This window comes from Oxyura jamaicensis, chromosome 2 (assembly GCF_011077185.1).
Source record: "Oxyura jamaicensis isolate SHBP4307 breed ruddy duck chromosome 2, BPBGC_Ojam_1.0, whole genome shotgun sequence".
Lineage (NCBI taxonomy): Eukaryota > Metazoa > Chordata > Aves > Anseriformes > Anatidae > Oxyura > Oxyura jamaicensis.
In genome coordinates this window covers 26,214,826-26,232,012 of record NC_048894.1, presented here as the reverse complement: position 1 = coordinate 26,232,012, position 17,187 = coordinate 26,214,826, and the positions used below count along the sequence as shown (strand labels likewise).

At 42.0% G+C, this 17,187-nt stretch overlaps 1 protein-coding gene across 10 annotated transcripts in view; it reads right to left on the bottom strand.

The window, feature by feature from the left end:
- DYNC1I1 (dynein cytoplasmic 1 intermediate chain 1) overlaps positions 1-17,187 on the bottom strand; it is a 191,130-nt gene that overhangs the window by 4,023 nt on the left and 169,920 nt on the right. For all 10 annotated transcript variants that reach the window (XM_035316836.1, XM_035316829.1, XM_035316830.1 and 7 more), the window contains one exon: positions 15,649-15,774. In XM_035316836.1, coding sequence (XP_035172727.1) covers positions 15,649-15,774 — 126 coding nt within the window. The remainder of the gene's footprint in view (positions 1-15,648; positions 15,775-17,187) is intronic.

Genomic DNA, 17,187 nt, shown 5'->3' with positions numbered 1-17,187 from the left:
TAATAAGGTAATATAACAGCTGACATTAACATTTGGGTCGTAAGGTTATTTGAATGAACTGACACTAAGGTATGGAGCAGAACAAGAAAATAAACGTTATTAAATGCTCTCCTTTGATCCCTTCAAAGGGAATGTAAGCGCTACCTGCAGCTAATTAATTGACTAAATTACCCACACTGCTTTAGCCTAAATACTACGATATATTTAGGTTGCATCAGATGTTAATTCTAACAAGGAAGGCCAGAATTATCAAAGCCATGGGATGACTTTAGCCAAACTTTGTCTGCTCAGCTGTTGGAAGAGGGGTAGTTTTGCCTTCTGTCTGGCTTTTAAAATATCAAAAGAGTTCAGGCTGCAAGCCGATGGACCTCCAAGTATAACTACAAGTTTAGGCCCCTAAATAAACCTGCTTCTGCTAGTGAAGTTTCATGTGCTCATCTGGTCACAGGAGGGAGAATTTAGTACAAGAAAACACCTTATCAAAATGCTAAAACACTGATTCCCTTTTTTAATTGGGTGAAGCTACTTAACTCAGGACAACGGGGGTCCTGTCATTTCTCAAAAATCAAATCTTTTTGGTTTGTGTCACTCTAACCATCTTAGACCCACCCCCCTCCAATCCACTTCCATAAAACATTCCTCCAAAAGCGCTCAGTATCTATAAAATCGGTATCTGTAACTGTTTACGTATGATTAATAACATATAACATACTGAACACTATACGCATTTAAGGCTTTATTTCAGCTAGTCCACAAACTGCTTCCTGATGGCATTCAAAAGCTGATTGACGTGATGCAAACTCTCAGAATGAATTTTTCCACCAACTCCACCACCATGATTTCAGACACGCAGACCTCAGGTGAGAAGAGGTAACCGCCAGGAACGCTCCTCCTGACCGATTGGCGCAGCACAAACACCGCTGGTAAAGGAAACCCTCCCTGGGCAGCACCTCCCAGCCAGCGGCCCTAGACCCCCACATGAAGTGAACTCAGCTGAACCCCAGGAATGAGACTGGCTGTGCGCTGAACAGGATTATAATGTAGGAGTTGAGATCTCTCATTCAGCTCCTTCCCCACATCTAGCGATAGCTGGACTCTGCCTCGTAGTCGTGGTCAACCAGAAGCCCCTTGTCTCTAGTATCACTCCCAGCCTCTTCTGTTTTGGTGGTAAAGCACTGAGCTGAGCTTTCAAGTCTGGAGATGGTCTCAACAGTGTCTGGTTTTGGAAAGATGGCATTTGTCTAGTTGGGTCACACAGATAACTACAGAAGGGTGTTTTCCCCCTATCTTTTTCAGAGTCATGTAGTTACAGTAGACTTAGAAACGTAATGGCTTAGAAGCAACTGCATCCCATTGTGGATGGCACAATATGAGAGGGACATAAAACTATTAGAGAGTGTCCAAAGGAGGGCTACAAAGATGGTGAAGGGTCTGGAGGAGAAGACATATGAGGAGCAGCTGAGGTCCTTGGGTTTGTTCAGCCCCGAGCAGAGCAGGCTGAGGGGAGGCCTCATGGCGGCCTGCAGCTCCCTCACAAGGGGAGCGGAGGGGCAGGTGCTGAGCTCTGCTCTCTGGGGACAGCGACAGGACCCGAGGCAACGGCACGGGGCTGGGACAGGGGAGGGTCAGGCTGGGGGTTAGGGAAAGGTTCTGCATCCAGAGGGTGGTCAGGCACTGGAACAGGCTGCCCAGGAAAGTTGTCACTGCACTGAGCTGCTGGAGTTCAGGAAATACTTGGACACCGCTCTCAGAAACATGGTTTGGTTTTGGGTGGTCCCGTGTGGAGCAAGGAGTTGGCCCCTTGTGGGTCCTTCCCGACTTGGGATATTCTATGACTCTATGAAGGCCTGTAAAGCTTAAAGGCAAGATTGTTCCAACTTGTGCCTATTCTGCACTTGTAGATAAAGGATAAAATAACCAGACTCAAGGGTGGCAACAGCCAGGATCTTCCTGATGAGCACCTGGTGTTGCCTGGCCAACAGGTCAAAATTCCACATGATGTACCCCGGGTGTGACAAAATCCTTATCTCGAAGTGCCACCACAGAACCTTTGGATATCTGAAACTTCGGAGGCCTCGGTGTTACCTGCGTGATCGTCCTAGCCGAGCACATCACTTACCTGCCAGTCTTCCAGCCCTGAACCACAAACATGCTCCCCTTGATGCTAACACGGACCAAGGAGATGGCTTATAGGCATTCTGGTAGGAGAATAGGGGAGTTCCCTCTCTCCCCGAGTCTCACCAGGTAAGTTAATCCCATGTAGCAGCACAAATCAGGGTTTCACCAGAACAGCCTCCTCCATCTTCTCATCAAGGCAGAGATTTCCTCACTGCATAGCTTCCAATCCACACATCAGAGAGAGTACAGACACAAACTCTATTTCCTGTGTTTTTACAGGAACTGTGCTCTTAGGAACTTCACCAAACATTAATACTCAGAAAATCTTCATGCAGAACTCAGGAAAAGGAGATGCTCAACACCAGACACCTGTCAACACCACCAGTTGTGCCAGCTAGTGCTGGGCTGCCCAACCAAGCAGAAAAACAACAGAATAACAGTGCCTGAAGACACAAATCAGCATAAATTTAACTTCATTTTCAGATTCAACACCTGGTAACACGTGTTCTTTTAATTTAGGTCTATTTAAAAAAAAAAAAAAAAAAGTTTTTGAGCCTGAACAACACCATTGCAAAGGAAAACAAAAATCCAGCCTCTGAATCTGGCTTTTAGAGGAATCTATCCAGGAGGCTGAAATAAGATATTATAACATATTTTAAGTTTTTCAGTATATTCCCCTCCTATCCATCTTTTTTATTGCTGAAAGTGTTTCAGCTCAATTTATCCAAATCTCTGTATAGCTTCAGCTTCCTTGAAAAAACACTTTCCAGCAAATGAATTATTCAATGAGGATATTTCTCTTGATTCCTGGCTCAGTGCCTTTCCTGGAGCCTCTAAATCTTTGAGATGAGGGCGGACAACTCTTTCTGCCTCCACCCTTCCAAGCTCTTGTCCAGCACCACTCTCCTCTGAGGGATTTGGACTCTCCTAAGAAGGAGGAAAAACACAACAGCAATTTCAAGAGCAGCACTTTGGAGTAGATGGCTTCCCAAATTCTCCAAAGGAGCACAGTAGTCTGTATTCAACCTATTTTATTTCTGTTTAATGACTGTACCTCACGGGTCAATTTACCTGTCACTGTGATCCCGGTACACAAACTGCAGCACTGATTACTGGTGAAAGTACCGTGCAATCCGAATGGCCAGGTTAATAATCACATCTTTTTCATCTGCACCTGGAGTTTGGGTACCTCAAAGGAAAAACAGGCGCAGGAAAGCCTTTCTCAACATCGTCTCTGACTCCTGGGTTAATTTGGAGGACTGCACTTTTCCAACCAAAACCATCTATAATCGCCTCTAACACACACGTTCCCTGAACACAGGTGTAAAAGGAGAAGCTGAAAATGAAGCGTTACGCCACGGCTTGGAGCAATCTGCCAAACGTATGTGGTCTGCAGACGGCCTGCCGAACCGTACTGCCACACACTGTTTTCAATTAGACATGTGCAGACGAGCCTGCATGGTGGTCCAAGATACACTTTAAGGGTGATAGAGGTTCCCGAGTCAAAAATAGGTGACCCATTCAAACAGTTTATGTAAGTACAATGCTTTATTTTTTATTTTCTTATTTTTGCATATAGAAAACCTTATCCTGACCTAAATTACGCAATGGGTTTCTATACCTAGTCACTGTACACCTAGAGATCAGGAGCTTTCTGATCAACGTGCATCCCTTACTAGTTGCATTTGGGTTTTCTGCTGTATGGAGGTAAAAGTTGGTCTTATTTTAGACAATCCTATTGACTTCTCTCCACTTTGACAGAGCTGTATGTGAAAAAAAAACACCTCACATTCAACAGGGAAAATCAAAACGACATGAAAATTTATGCTCCTCATATCTAAAATGCTCTGTTGCTATTATAATTTTTGACAAAGGCAGGTTAATCACTCTTTGAAGAGCTAGCTAATTAAAGCATGAGAAAACATTCAGATTAATTTGAGTTTGTGAAAAACAGCAAGTACGGCAAACCAACTTTAATGACTGAAACCTTAGAATTCACACTATGTTATCTCTGTGTGTGGTTTATCACCCTCCTTATATTCTTTCAGTCTAATAACATCACCAAATAAACGCAGCTTCGGCAGAATATCATTTTAGCTCTTTTCCCTAGGTAGAATTTTTGTCAACCTATATTGTCCTTATCACCTTCTAAAATTACGTGCTGCATTGAAAAGAAATCTGCTGCAAATACTTTGCATTCAGATGTTAATCCATTGCACATTTATGACACTGTAGGTAAAAATATTTTTTGATGATAAAATATAACTATTTCGGCTTGATCTTTTCTACGAAGTAGAACAGACAAATCGGTCTAATTCTCCGGGTAAAAGGGAGTACTTGTGGGATGGCGACCATAATGCTTACAAATCAGAAACAAGAGCGGTAGTTCTCCTTTAAACAACTGATCTTATCTTCAACAGATGTTATTATCACTGACAGGGAGGTAAAAACAGATATATAGATGTAAATGTTAAACGGCTCGATACACACACACGCAGTCAGCAGGCCTGCACCTCTTCTGGCCCTGGTCTTGCCCCGCAGAATCCATTACAGAATGCCTCTGACATTTTTCTCAACCTATATGGATTTCTTTTTTCCTGAAAAAGCCTATATTTTTCCAGGCAACTCCCTATGCCACACACATGGATGGAAACAAAGTGGGAGGTAATATGCAAGGGAATGGCCACCAAAGTAACCAAGAGCACCCTTTTCACATAACTGTAGCACCACTGTATTTAACTCTTGGGAGAGCCGAGCATCACTGCTAACAATGGATGAAACCACTGGCAGGAACTCAAACCCCACATACTGCATGCAGATGATTTTAATAAGATACAGTGTTTAGACCACAAAGGATACACTCCAGAGTAGCTCTATATATATTTGTTTACTTAATTGAAGGGGTGGAATACCATAGGCAGCCTAAATACTGCATTTATTCTATGCACAGCAGTCAGTCTAGTGTCACAGACACAGTATACACCACCCTTCTATGAAGTTAATTACTTAGCCCTCATCTAGATTAATGTCTGTTGTGATTTATTTCTTTGCAATTCACCAGCAGGGTCTGATTTAACTAGTGCTGCCATAGTAAAAAGAAGACAAAATATTAGTTTATGTAACAAAAAAGCTTAATCCCAAACAGAAACAGAACATAATTTCAGCAAAATTCAAGTTTTTCTCCTAAGGAGAACAGTAGCTGCTAAATTGTTACATATTTGATGGCAAATTGTGTTTTGAATACAAACCAAACAATGGTGTTATTTTAATAATTTACATGTAAAGAGCAAAGATGCACTGGGTAAAGCTCCTACGTAGGAATCCAAGCTTCGAATGCCTATTAATTCTTTTTCTAAACTTAGTTGTCTTTGTCTCTAGCAGTCATCTTGATGCCAGGCTAACAGGAGAACAGACTAAAATGTAGTCTGTAAATTATACATACAAGACGCACAAATGCATGTTAACAGAACAGAAAGACTGCAGACTCTTAACACATCAAAGATAGGAAATGTCAACGTTAGGGTTAACTCCCCTAACGCTACCCGCTTTGCGTTATGATACCGTCTTTAATCTTCATCAAAAATAAATAAAAAAAACCAACACAACACAAAACCTGTGCTGGAAGCAAACACCAATTACAGAAAATTTCAGCCTGGAGGATTAAAACTTGATTGGGCATATGAAAAAGAAAACAAGGAAGTGGAAAGTATCTTTAATTGTAGACAACACTACAGTTCCACCTGTAATATCAGAGTTGGCTCAGACTCTCCTGAAATAATTAGAAGGAACGATGTCCAAGCTACCAAACAGATTTTTCCTCCCTCAATGTATCAAAATGCTGCAGCTGATATCAACTACAGAAGATAAAATGTTGAGTAACTCCAAGATTCTTGAAAGAGAGAATAAAGTTGAAATTTCAATTTCTATTGTTTGCTTAGACCAGCTCTTAAAATACAAACTTAAAACTGTAAGCTTTATGGACTATTCTTAAGCTATACAATTTCCACGTAACACCTGAGTGCTTTTGCCAGGCATGCTGTGGTAGTCCCCACCTACGGATCTACTCAGGTCCTTGGAGATGAAAGAAATTTGATCTAATTCAACAGCTACAAAAGCAGAAAGAGCATCTGCTGTGCTTCAGAAAAGCTAATAATTTTGCTGCAGAAGAGGTGTCCTAAGCAGCAAAGACGTTACAGTTCCTACCTTTCCACCACTTCTGCAGTGCCACCAATTTACAGGCTAAGAAAAAAAGTCAGGTAGATTGGTTTCCCATGAGGATCCTAGTCCTGAGAGTGGAATTTATGGAAATAAATTTAATATGGAAATTAAAACCATTGATTTTATTTCTCTTCTTAGTTTCAGGACATGTAATGCTCTGAATTAAGTGACCACATAAGAACTCCTCTACCCAATGATATTATCAATTATCACTGTACTAGAAAATGTAAAAGTGCCAAATGGATCAAAACGAGATGGTAAGGAGCCTTCCATCTGTTGTTCTTTCCCAAACCTGACAACTACGTTGATTTGGAAGAACTACCCCATCATTTTATCATTTTTACTTTAAATATGAGAACTTCAGCCTCTGGAAGAACCGCATCGACCAAGGTGTCTCCTTGGAAGTCCAGCTGAATGAAGGGCCACTGCCTCAGGGAGGAAACAAACCGTGGTGTCTTCAGCTTAGTTTGCTTCCTTTTTTAAGCCAAGCCAGCCAAGTCCACCCCGTGGTTCACTCCGGAACGGGAACTGTAAAGGACTTTTGCCACTGCTTTCTGGCTCCCAGATAGCTGACGGATTCCCACCAAAGCTAGCCTAGGAACTGCCTTTGCTTTGGAGAAGTTTGTTTCCATGAGGATTCCTTCCCTTCCATTTTGCATCTATTACCTGCAAAAGCTCGTCCATGAAATAGCATTTTTTCCTTCGTTTCAGACACAGGCAAAGATACATTTCATATTTAAATTAAACACCGCATGTGGAATTTTGGCTGCTGAATACGATATATTAGGGCTCAGCTTTCCTCAATTGATATTTTAATGTAACCGTTACCTTCCAAGGCATGAATTAAATAGTTTTTCATGCCTGAAATATATACCATTTTGCTAAACATTTTAAAAAAATAATTAAAAACATAATTAAGGATTCCCAGAATGAAAACTGGTGTTGGATGCAACAGGTTGAAACCACAGATGCATCATGAAGAAAATTAATTCTACAAAGTAGCTCTTGTTTCAGAAGTGTTTAACAACACAATGATAGCACATGAATTTCAATTACATTTGCAAATTGCTGCATACACACTGAGTTTAAACTAAATTTTGTGTTTGGTACTTTTTCCCCTTCCATACTCTGTGTTACTTAAAGCTATGAAAATTTTTCAGACTTGCATCAGAAAAGGGATAAAAGCTTTCAGAGAAAATACTACCCAACAGCCTAACCAGATATTTAAAATACATACCCTGCAAAACTATTAGCATGCATTTACTTGAGCTCTGTTCCCCACCAGTTTTCCACGATGCCGGTCCAGAACACAGCAGGTTAGCTACAGCATTTACTGTCTCTACTGCCTCATGTACATATACCATGAAAAGCCTGGCCCCCGATTGTCTTTTCCTCTGTACCTCTTCAGAGATTTTCAGGAGAAGCAACAGCTGAGGAGCTACTAGTGAAGCCATCACTGCTGCAGATGCAATAAATACACAGTGGATGGACTCGTACATCTTTTCTTCTTTCTCTTGTTCTCTACATTGCTTTCCAGCAGGAAAATATCTACATGAAGGCTGTCACACACTGGCCTCCCTTCTACCCATGCTGCAGGCTTTACTGTGCAGAGAGGGACTGATCTCTTACAGTTTCTCTTCTGCCACTCTCGTCGCTTCGTTATCTGAGTGCCTTCTAATAGTGCATTAAGCTACATGATTAACTCCTGGTACATGTGGCTTGTTCCCTCTGATCCTCTCTGCAGGGGGAGAATCTGGTCCTTTGCAAGGGAAAAGGAAACATACGTCGGCTTTAAAAGTAGTGTGCAAATGAACAGAAAGGACTGGAGCCAGATTTCTGCTGGTTGGTTGGTTTTTTTTTAAGCCTTTTATTTCATATGTTGAGGGCTTGAGGAATTCTTACAAAAGATATCTGTATCATACTGGAAATTCAGGTCTTTTCACCCTGTGAAATTCTCTGGGGAGCTAGTAAGATATTATCTTAAGGTAAGGATAAAGAATTAATTTAAGTTTTAGGATGACTACAAAAGCCTCCTTTTCTGTTTTCGCTAATGCCCACTTTACTCTTCTGTCTGATCAACAAATGAGATAAGGGATACTTTTGATAAAAATTGGGTACTTTCTCCTTTAGTTTTAAGGAATCATCTTACAGTACTAAAACAAAGGTGGAACTTCATTTATATGTATAGTAAAATAGAAGAAACACCATCTAGACCAAGAACAAGTGTACACGATGGCATCAGGCAGGAAAGTGACCCTGTATGCCAGGTTTGATCGACTGCCAGATCACATCTGAACACATCACAAACTCCACCTTGAGAGGATGTTTTTTCACCATCTCCCCTACTTGCTTGGAACTTCTGATAGTTTGAAATGTTCTTCTGAAGTTAAGCTAACACATGGTCAGAGAAATTGTGAACGCCCCACCCCTGGAGGTGTTCAAGATGAGGTTGGACAAGGCCTTGGCCGACCTGATCTTGGCATCCCTGCCCATGCCAGGGGTTTGGAACTGGGTGATCTTTGGGGTCGCTCCCAGCCCAAGCCGTTCTGGGATGCTGTGATCCTATGGTCAGCTTGCAGCCACATGCTCTGGTGACAGCCGTGTCCTCAGCTCCCAAAGTTCTCCCTCTCTGGCACTAAGCACTCTTATCATACATATTCCCACATGAGCCATATATCCTCCCACCAGGCTCAGTCCTCCTCAGCTAGTCACACCACGTTCTTCAGTCTCCTTCTGCAAGCTAGTCTCATTTCCTAGGAGTGCAGGCCCACATCTCTCCCTGAGTATGTTTCAAATGATCCTTTAAAATACACGTATTTTTAAATATGAAGGGAAACAATGCTGAAGTCATCTTTTAAATAACATTAGCTTTGTGAAGCCGCTTTGTGAATCAGGAGGCCACAATGACAGTGATTTGAAGGGGCAGCATAGCAGCAACACACCACGACCTGCAAAAGGTGGCAGAGAAAGGAAACCTCACGGCCCTAGGCTGGCACTGGAGATAAACAGCTTCAGCCCCCAGATGCACGTCTTGGGTAAGTCTGTAGAATTTCTTCATGGCTCAGTTTCCCTCTTGAAAGATACTTCCCTAATAAAAGATTACTAGAAATGCAAGACCCCATTCCAGCCTGTGGTGACGAAGCCTACTTAAGTACCAAAACAGTCTGAAAAAAACAAGACAACTCACTTCTGTCTCCATTTCTTACCCAGTACTAGACTGCAGTGGCAAGCACACAGTCACAAATATGAGTGTATACGGGTACTCACAGGCATAAACGTATGCATTTATATGTCGGGATATAGCCAAGCCTTGTTTTAAACTGCAGAAGTACTTAAATGCTTGGTTTAAACTTATCAACACAACGTTGTTTTTCTACAGGAGAATAAACCAGTGCTTACATAAAGACCTCAAAGCGTTCACAGTAACCTAAAGTAATGAATATTGTAATGAGAAACACAAGTATTTAGGGTGATAATGACTGGACTTTGCTCTACTTAGATCGGCTCACCCCCTATGGAGGCTACCAAAGCTTAAAGATTTTATCACCCTAGTAATCAGCAATGGGTAATGGCCTTCATAAAACACAGTAATTAAATTGACTGATTTCAAACTAGTGCATTTTTTTCATTAGGGAGTTCTTATTTAACCTACTTCAAAAAAAATCCCTTTGTGAATACTGGCTGAATCAGTCTAAATTCAAATGACGAGGGACAAAGAGCTTGTTCTGGTCAATATTTTGTTTTAAGTATAAAGTCAGAGTTCCCAATATGCTGTCGTTGCCTTTTTTTTTGGTCATCTTTAAAAGCTTCCAGTTTTAAAAGTCTCTCAAGACTGAACATTATAAAACTGGGGGCAGAGGGGAAGCAAAGCAAAACCCTAGTTCTTTACATTTTCCAACAACTCTTAAAAGATTCTGCTTTGTTAATACATGCTTTTAAACTCCTCTGAGGCCAATGTTGCAGCCTTCATAGCAAAAATATCAGTGGTGAAATTGAGGCTCTGCCTCACAATCCATTTAATCATCCTTTATGCCTGGATTGTGTTGGTTGTTGTAACTATTGTGTCTTACTTGATCTTTGTATGCTTTTGAAAAGAACTTGGTTGTAAGCACAACCTCTTATTATTGCTCAAATTTGCCTTCATATGTATGTGAGCCATTTATCTGTGTTCCAAGAATACTTGTAATTCAACACAGATTTTAAAATATTTTATAGCAAGTCGCAGCTTTGCTTTTGTGGCAAAAACATTTCCTCACTCAATATATGCTCTACAAGAGCTTTACAATGGCAAAAGTAAACCTACTGGAAAATCTACCTGGATAAGTTAATGACATAAAACCTAGTTTCATATTTCTCTCTCTGCACAACAGAAATTCAACTGCATGAAAGAGACGCCGGCTATGTTTTCTGTATGAAATCCACAGCGAAATTCAGGGACCTCAAGACAGGGTTACAAAGTACCAATCCTTCTTCACTCCAGCCATGCGACTAAATAGCCACGTTGAAATGTGAGAGTTGGTCATGAATATGCATGTCTCCCTGTCTCGGACCCTAAGAATCTCAGAACAGCTGCTACAGGCTGCTGAAATCAAAGCTACTTATTTTACAGGAACCAATGGGATATTCCGTACAGCACCAATACATCCACATATTTCAGGCAGTTGCCAGCTCCTCCACTGGTCACGTTCTTGAAAACGAGATACAGGGCAAACGTCCATCATGGAGCAAATGGGGAAGTACGCAAACTGCTTGATGCAGCAGCCGCAAAGTGGCTTACAGAGACATTACCCCTGAAACCTGACGGAGTCGTGGAAATGTCAACACAATGCTGATTTCACTGCAAGAATAAAGGACAGAAGTAATAACTGTTTAAAGAATCCCACGTAATTGCTTTCTTTGGCAGCGCCAGCTTTCCTGGATGGTCCAGGGAAAGACCTTTTCTTGCTTTTCTCCAGTTTCACCTGTCATACTAGACATCCTTGAAAAGCATGACTAGAATCAGCTGGCTGAAAGACCACCAAACAGATGCAATGGTTTGTCCTGTAACTGATTTAACAAAATAAGTAATAAGCTCCTGGTGATTAGCTTCAAACTCTCCAATACTGTGCTGAACTTACTTTATATTCTGTTACAATGAAATAATAAATCATTAATTTCCACTTTCAATCTATTCATTCACAACGCAAACAAAATATGACCAGGAAGAGATTAATGGGAAAGAAAGGAAGAAAGAATGAAGGTGGAAGAGAAGCTGCTTCTTTCACAACCAGAGGTGCAAACGGCATTCTCAGTAAGCCAGGTAAGCAACAAACGTGGTTGTTAGAGAATATTTATGACAGCGGCAACTGTGTAACATCACTGAAGCATGCACAATGGGAGCAAGCTTTCTAGAAAATATATGTACAAAAGAGACATGTAGTTAGGTCTAACTATCAATCATCTGGACATGTGAATAAATCTATAGTCAGTGGTCCATGTTCTGCTGAAATCAACTTCTACCATGTAGAAAACTTGCTGCCCTGTAAATAATCCATAAGACTAAATAAGATAAAACACATTTTACATGCTATCACTGTAATCTCATCTCAGCCACTAGACCAACAAAGGCTTGCATCTTTATATCTGTCATAGAGGAAAGTGTATTTACAGTGACTGGTTATATCCTCTTTTCAAGTTATTTAGGTTTAAGATCACATCACACTGAAACTATCTTGTTTTTTTTTTTTTTTGTTGTTGTTGTTTGTTTAGATTTTTATTTTGTAATTCACAGTCTTTAAATCAGTGGTTACTGATCCACAAGAGCACATCTATATGGACTATTTAAGTCTCTTCTCCCTTGGAAATGTGTGTATAACTCCCATTAATGCTAACGGGCATAAAGCACATGCATTGAGGAGAAAATAGACCCCTCACTGTGAAAATAAATGTGTTCAGTTATTTTCAGACACGATGCTGAAATCAAACAACTAAGAGTACACACTATAAGGAGATAACACTATATAGCCAAACTGAAAATGTCACCAGTATTTTTAACTCCCTGATCATGGACTCTGCCACCTTCTTTGTGTTTCTGCCATATCTTGTGTCATAAAGACTATGACTGCGTAACATCTTAAGAAGGGCCAAATCCTAAACAATCCAAGCAAAACAGCCCCTTTCTCAAGTTCCTTGCCCTCACAAATGATGCAAGGTTAGGCCTTGTGTCTTACATTTTCACTTAGGCCATACAATGTTTTTGCTTTACACCATATAGGTTAACAGCAGCAATCTCTGTTCTCTAGGTCTGAGTCTACCAAAGTAAAAATCCGTATCACTTCAATTTATTCCTTAGTGATATGATATTGCTACGTTTTCTGCTCTGATCAAATTTCATGGGGTCGACTCTGTATGTTCAAGCAGGTAAGAAAATTTGCTTATATAGTAATGTGAAATTCAAAGATGTTGTAGTATGATTCTATGATAATAAAGCACAGTAACATATATATATATACAGATCTTTTTGACTGAGACAATGTTTTATGAACTGACAGCTAATCTAACATGGTAATTTGGATCAGCCACAAGAAAAGGAAGGTTTTAAAAGGGTGCAGTAAAAGTGGAGCATTAATGTCTTTGGTGAAGATATTTAGGGTCTTTGTAAAGTGGCCTGCTGACTTTCTAATGCAAGTAATCACGCTCGCCGTCCTAAATCAGAGCGATGCACCTTGAAATAAATGGATGCTACGGAGTTATCAGTCAGGCAGGGCTGAGTTCTTCCAGTGATGAGGCCTTTTCAGAAGTCAGTGCTGGAGGAGATGGGTGGGGTGCGGCAGCTGAAAGGTCACCTGCCATGGCTGTGTGTCAGGCTTTACAGCACAGCCGAGACAAAGAGGAGATCTGGGCACTACCAGGTGCTGTGTGGTCCAGCTCACAGCCACGCGCTCGTATCACATCCCTTCTACTGTCACCGATGCTTGTCTGCCCTCATACTGAGTCAATTCATGGAGAAAAATATCCCAACAAAACAAAAAAAATCAGTACTTCTCTGCCGATTTAGCTCCTTCACCATAATGTGGGGTCTGACGTGTGCTACTGGTGCCAGCACAAGAACTGGACAGCGAAGGATATGGCTCGGGATGACTGGCTGACAGGGGGAAAAGGACTGCCCCCTTTAAATGATTAGGCCAGCCTTGTCATGCCCCTGAATCAAACCCCTGCAGAAAGGACAGTCAGAGGAGGACACCAGCTGAGCCAAAGAGCTTGCCAGTGTCTGCATACTAAAGTAGAGGGAGCCGAAGTCTGACATATTTCTGCCAGACGCTTCCAAAAGTACACGGACACACTGTGAATTCACCGTGCGCCGTGCCTGAGGACAGCTGAGCATGAAATAACTCACCAGAGGGCTCTTTATGAACTGGCACAGAGAGTTAACGAGTGAAGAGGCTATTCCTCAGTGTCCGAGCCCTCAGTTCTAGGCTCTCGAACTGCCAAGTATTTCTGCAGCTCACTTAAGGTTTTATAGTGACAAGAGCTGTGCCGGAGAATAGCTGAGCATCCTGCTTTTTTAAACCAGAAAAAGCCACCGTAACAGCACAGCAGCCCTGGCAGCATCTGAAGCTGGAATTACTGCAGAGACTGATGCTGTCAAAATGAACCAGGCAACAAATTAATGAGTTCCTTCATTACAAAAGAGGAAGAGGCGTGGCAACGGCCCATGACCTGTCAGCTGCTATGTGGATGGACATCCATCCAATTGTGTAAGTACGGATGGAGCTGAGCTGGAGACCCTGAGGCTCCGCACGGACAGAACACGGAACGTCCACCAAGCAGAACACGTTACTCTGAAACTGATCAGGACTCCTGCAAATGAATACTGTTGAATGGCTCTTTTCTTTTTCCTTTTCAAGTAATAGAAAACTGTCTTTCTTTTTGATCTGAGTCAATCACTGTGATTCATTTTGCAAGTTGAATTCTGGTTATAGAGACGAAAAGGCCAAAAACTTAAATATGACTTCTTCTGCACAGTAACAGTAAATCTATTTTCTCCTGGGTGAGCTTGCAGGAATAAACAATCCTGTGAATGGTCTGGTGTATGATATGCAAAAAAAAAAAACCAACAACAACAACAAAAAAAAAACACCACATTTCTGGAGCCTGTCTAGACTCCCAGACAAGATCAGATCTTGCTGTCATCACAGACATTTCCATAGCCTGTCATATCACTTCAAAGACAGAAAAAACACCTTTTCAGAACAGTCATGCAAAACAAAAAATAAACAAAAACAGCCTGACCTGCCAGCGTTGTAGTGGAAGTCTGAATGCAGTAACCTTAGCCAATTTAGAGATTATGCTAACAATACGGCTCGAAGTTCCAGCAAACATTTGTGAGGAAAGGCAACTCCTGCACAAGCGAATGCAATCCAAAAATATGAGTCATGCACAAGCAATTTTGCTATGGGCCATAAAATCATTTTATGAGAGTTACAGATAATTCTGTATGTATTCCATAATGTTTCCCTACTGTGTAGAGATGGGTATCTCAGTATCCTATCACAGATAATGACAGAAAACAAATTCCCTACATAAAAGCTGATTGCTCAGAGATTCACCCTTAACTGTTCCAAGGAATTGTAATGCCGACAGAACATTTTATACCTTATTCATCACCACAGAAGTAGATTCTATCAGTGCCAAACATACTGCAGTTTAGATGGCTTTTACAATATGTAGTAGGGTGAATTGAGAGCAGCCTTAGACATAGAATACACATCTTGCTATTTCTCAGCACCCACATACCCATCATCACACATGCAGCTACCGTCTTCCACAATGACACCTTTCATTTCCTCCTTTTAGTACCTTTGCACATATTCAAACTTATTTACCATTATTCAGCACTAAACAACAGCCTCTTACTCTGTACATGTCATGCTGAGAAAAGCCTACAACATTAAGCCAGTCATGAAATAAGAGGTGGTGGAATATAAAAGGTGAACCCTACAGGACCAACTTCAGAACAAAAAGGATTCTCTTTGTACCTATATTTTCCTCTTCATGCTCCTTTTAAAACTTTTTCCATCTGTACATAAAAAACACAAAAACACTGGATATTTACAAAAAGGACTTTCCTCCTGACACTTTCACTAGTTAACTCTTTTGCATGGTAGCTTTACAACTAACATGCTGTTGGCAACCCGAACCAACAGGGACTCCACTGAAAGCCAGGCAGTATACCCTTTGGAGGTGTCTTACTCACTAAAATGTAAGATATTTTCTCATACTTGGACGTGGTGACTTGCAGGACCTGAGCTTTGAACACAATAAAACTAATACCTCTCCGACATCATAGATCCATATGCGGCCTTCTGAATCACCAACTGCTACCTCCTTCCCAGCCTGGGCCCAGCGGACACGGTTGAGGGCAGAAGCTCCTTCTATTGTCACGCTAGCTGTGGGAACCTGTTGAAACAATAGGAGAAGAAAGGACAATAAAATCACGCTGCCTGCAAACCCAGGGGTCAGTTTTTAACGTCCCGTGTTGCTGGGTGAGTCACAAGCCTCTCATCAGGGGGGAGGAAAAAAAAAAGGGGGGGGTGGTTCATTGTTTCTTCAATCACATGTGCTAAAAAAAGAAAGAAAGAGATTGCTTAGAACGAGTAGGGGAGTCTTTTCTACTGTAAAGGGCAGTAAACGAAACAATTTTTCCCCTTAACTCAGAGACACGTGAAACTGCATCTGCTTCTTTCTCCAAATTCACTGATTTATGACCAAGAATCAACTGAGGGTAGGACTTGGCTTCGGTCCTACCCTGACTTCTGACCAGGGCCCAAATAACCTGACTGCCGTAGGCAAACCCCTGCGCTCACACTGATGCACCCTTGGATTTCATACTCACCTCCACAGCTAGATGCAGAGGTCACAGCTCAGGTACTAATTAAGAAGAGTCCTGAGCTAATCACTTCGGTGAGGACCCAGCAGAAGGCGAGAACAGCTGAGCTGACATTTAGGAACTCCTACAATAGATTCCCACAATTCTCTTGTACATCCCTGTATTCCCAGGAGCCTTCTTCTTGTTTAACTCCACCTGGATGCTGTTTAATTTCCAAACTCTCTCCCTGCCCCAAGCCGACCAACAGACTTAACAGGTGACCCACAGGAATACATAAAGGTGCTGGTTAACATGTGGGATGAATAAAGAACACAATCTTAGGAGAAGTATTTGTAATCTACGCTGGAATGAGGGCATCAAAAGAAGCCGCAGGAGGAAGGAACCGTGTGGGTGTCTGTCCCAGATGGGCAGATCACTCCCTTGATTTAGGTCACCTCATAAGACAAATGACGGTAGCCTGCGAGCCTGCTGATGCTCCACCCAGCTGCCTTTAACAGGAGAACCTGCCTGAGTGAGGAGCCTGCAGCTTGGCACGGCAGCCTCCTGAACGAGGCTTTTTAGCTTTTGTGTTTTTCAGATCAGGGCAAACGGGGTAGGATGGGAGCTCCAGTAGCGGCTCCCCCACCAGATCCCCTCACAGGAGCAGGCCTTGGGCACACGTTGGGATGGGGACAAGGGGATGCTGTGGGACCTACAACTGGAGGTGGAGCTGGAGAACGGTCCTGGCGAGAAGAGGCAGCCGGACAGGAGCCAGAGCCTGGGACACCTCTGCAGGAGTGACAGGAATCCTCTTGTCCCCATCGTGGGCAGGCTGCCGCATGAGAGGGAAGTGAGCAGCTTGGAGGCGGCATTAAAACCTGGTCCAAAATCTGAGAAGTTTTTCTGACTTCACCTCAGTTCCGAGGCTACAGTGTTATATAGTAGTTGCCAGACAGCTCCAGAGATCCACAAGAAAAATGATTTTAAAGCAAACACTGCAGAGC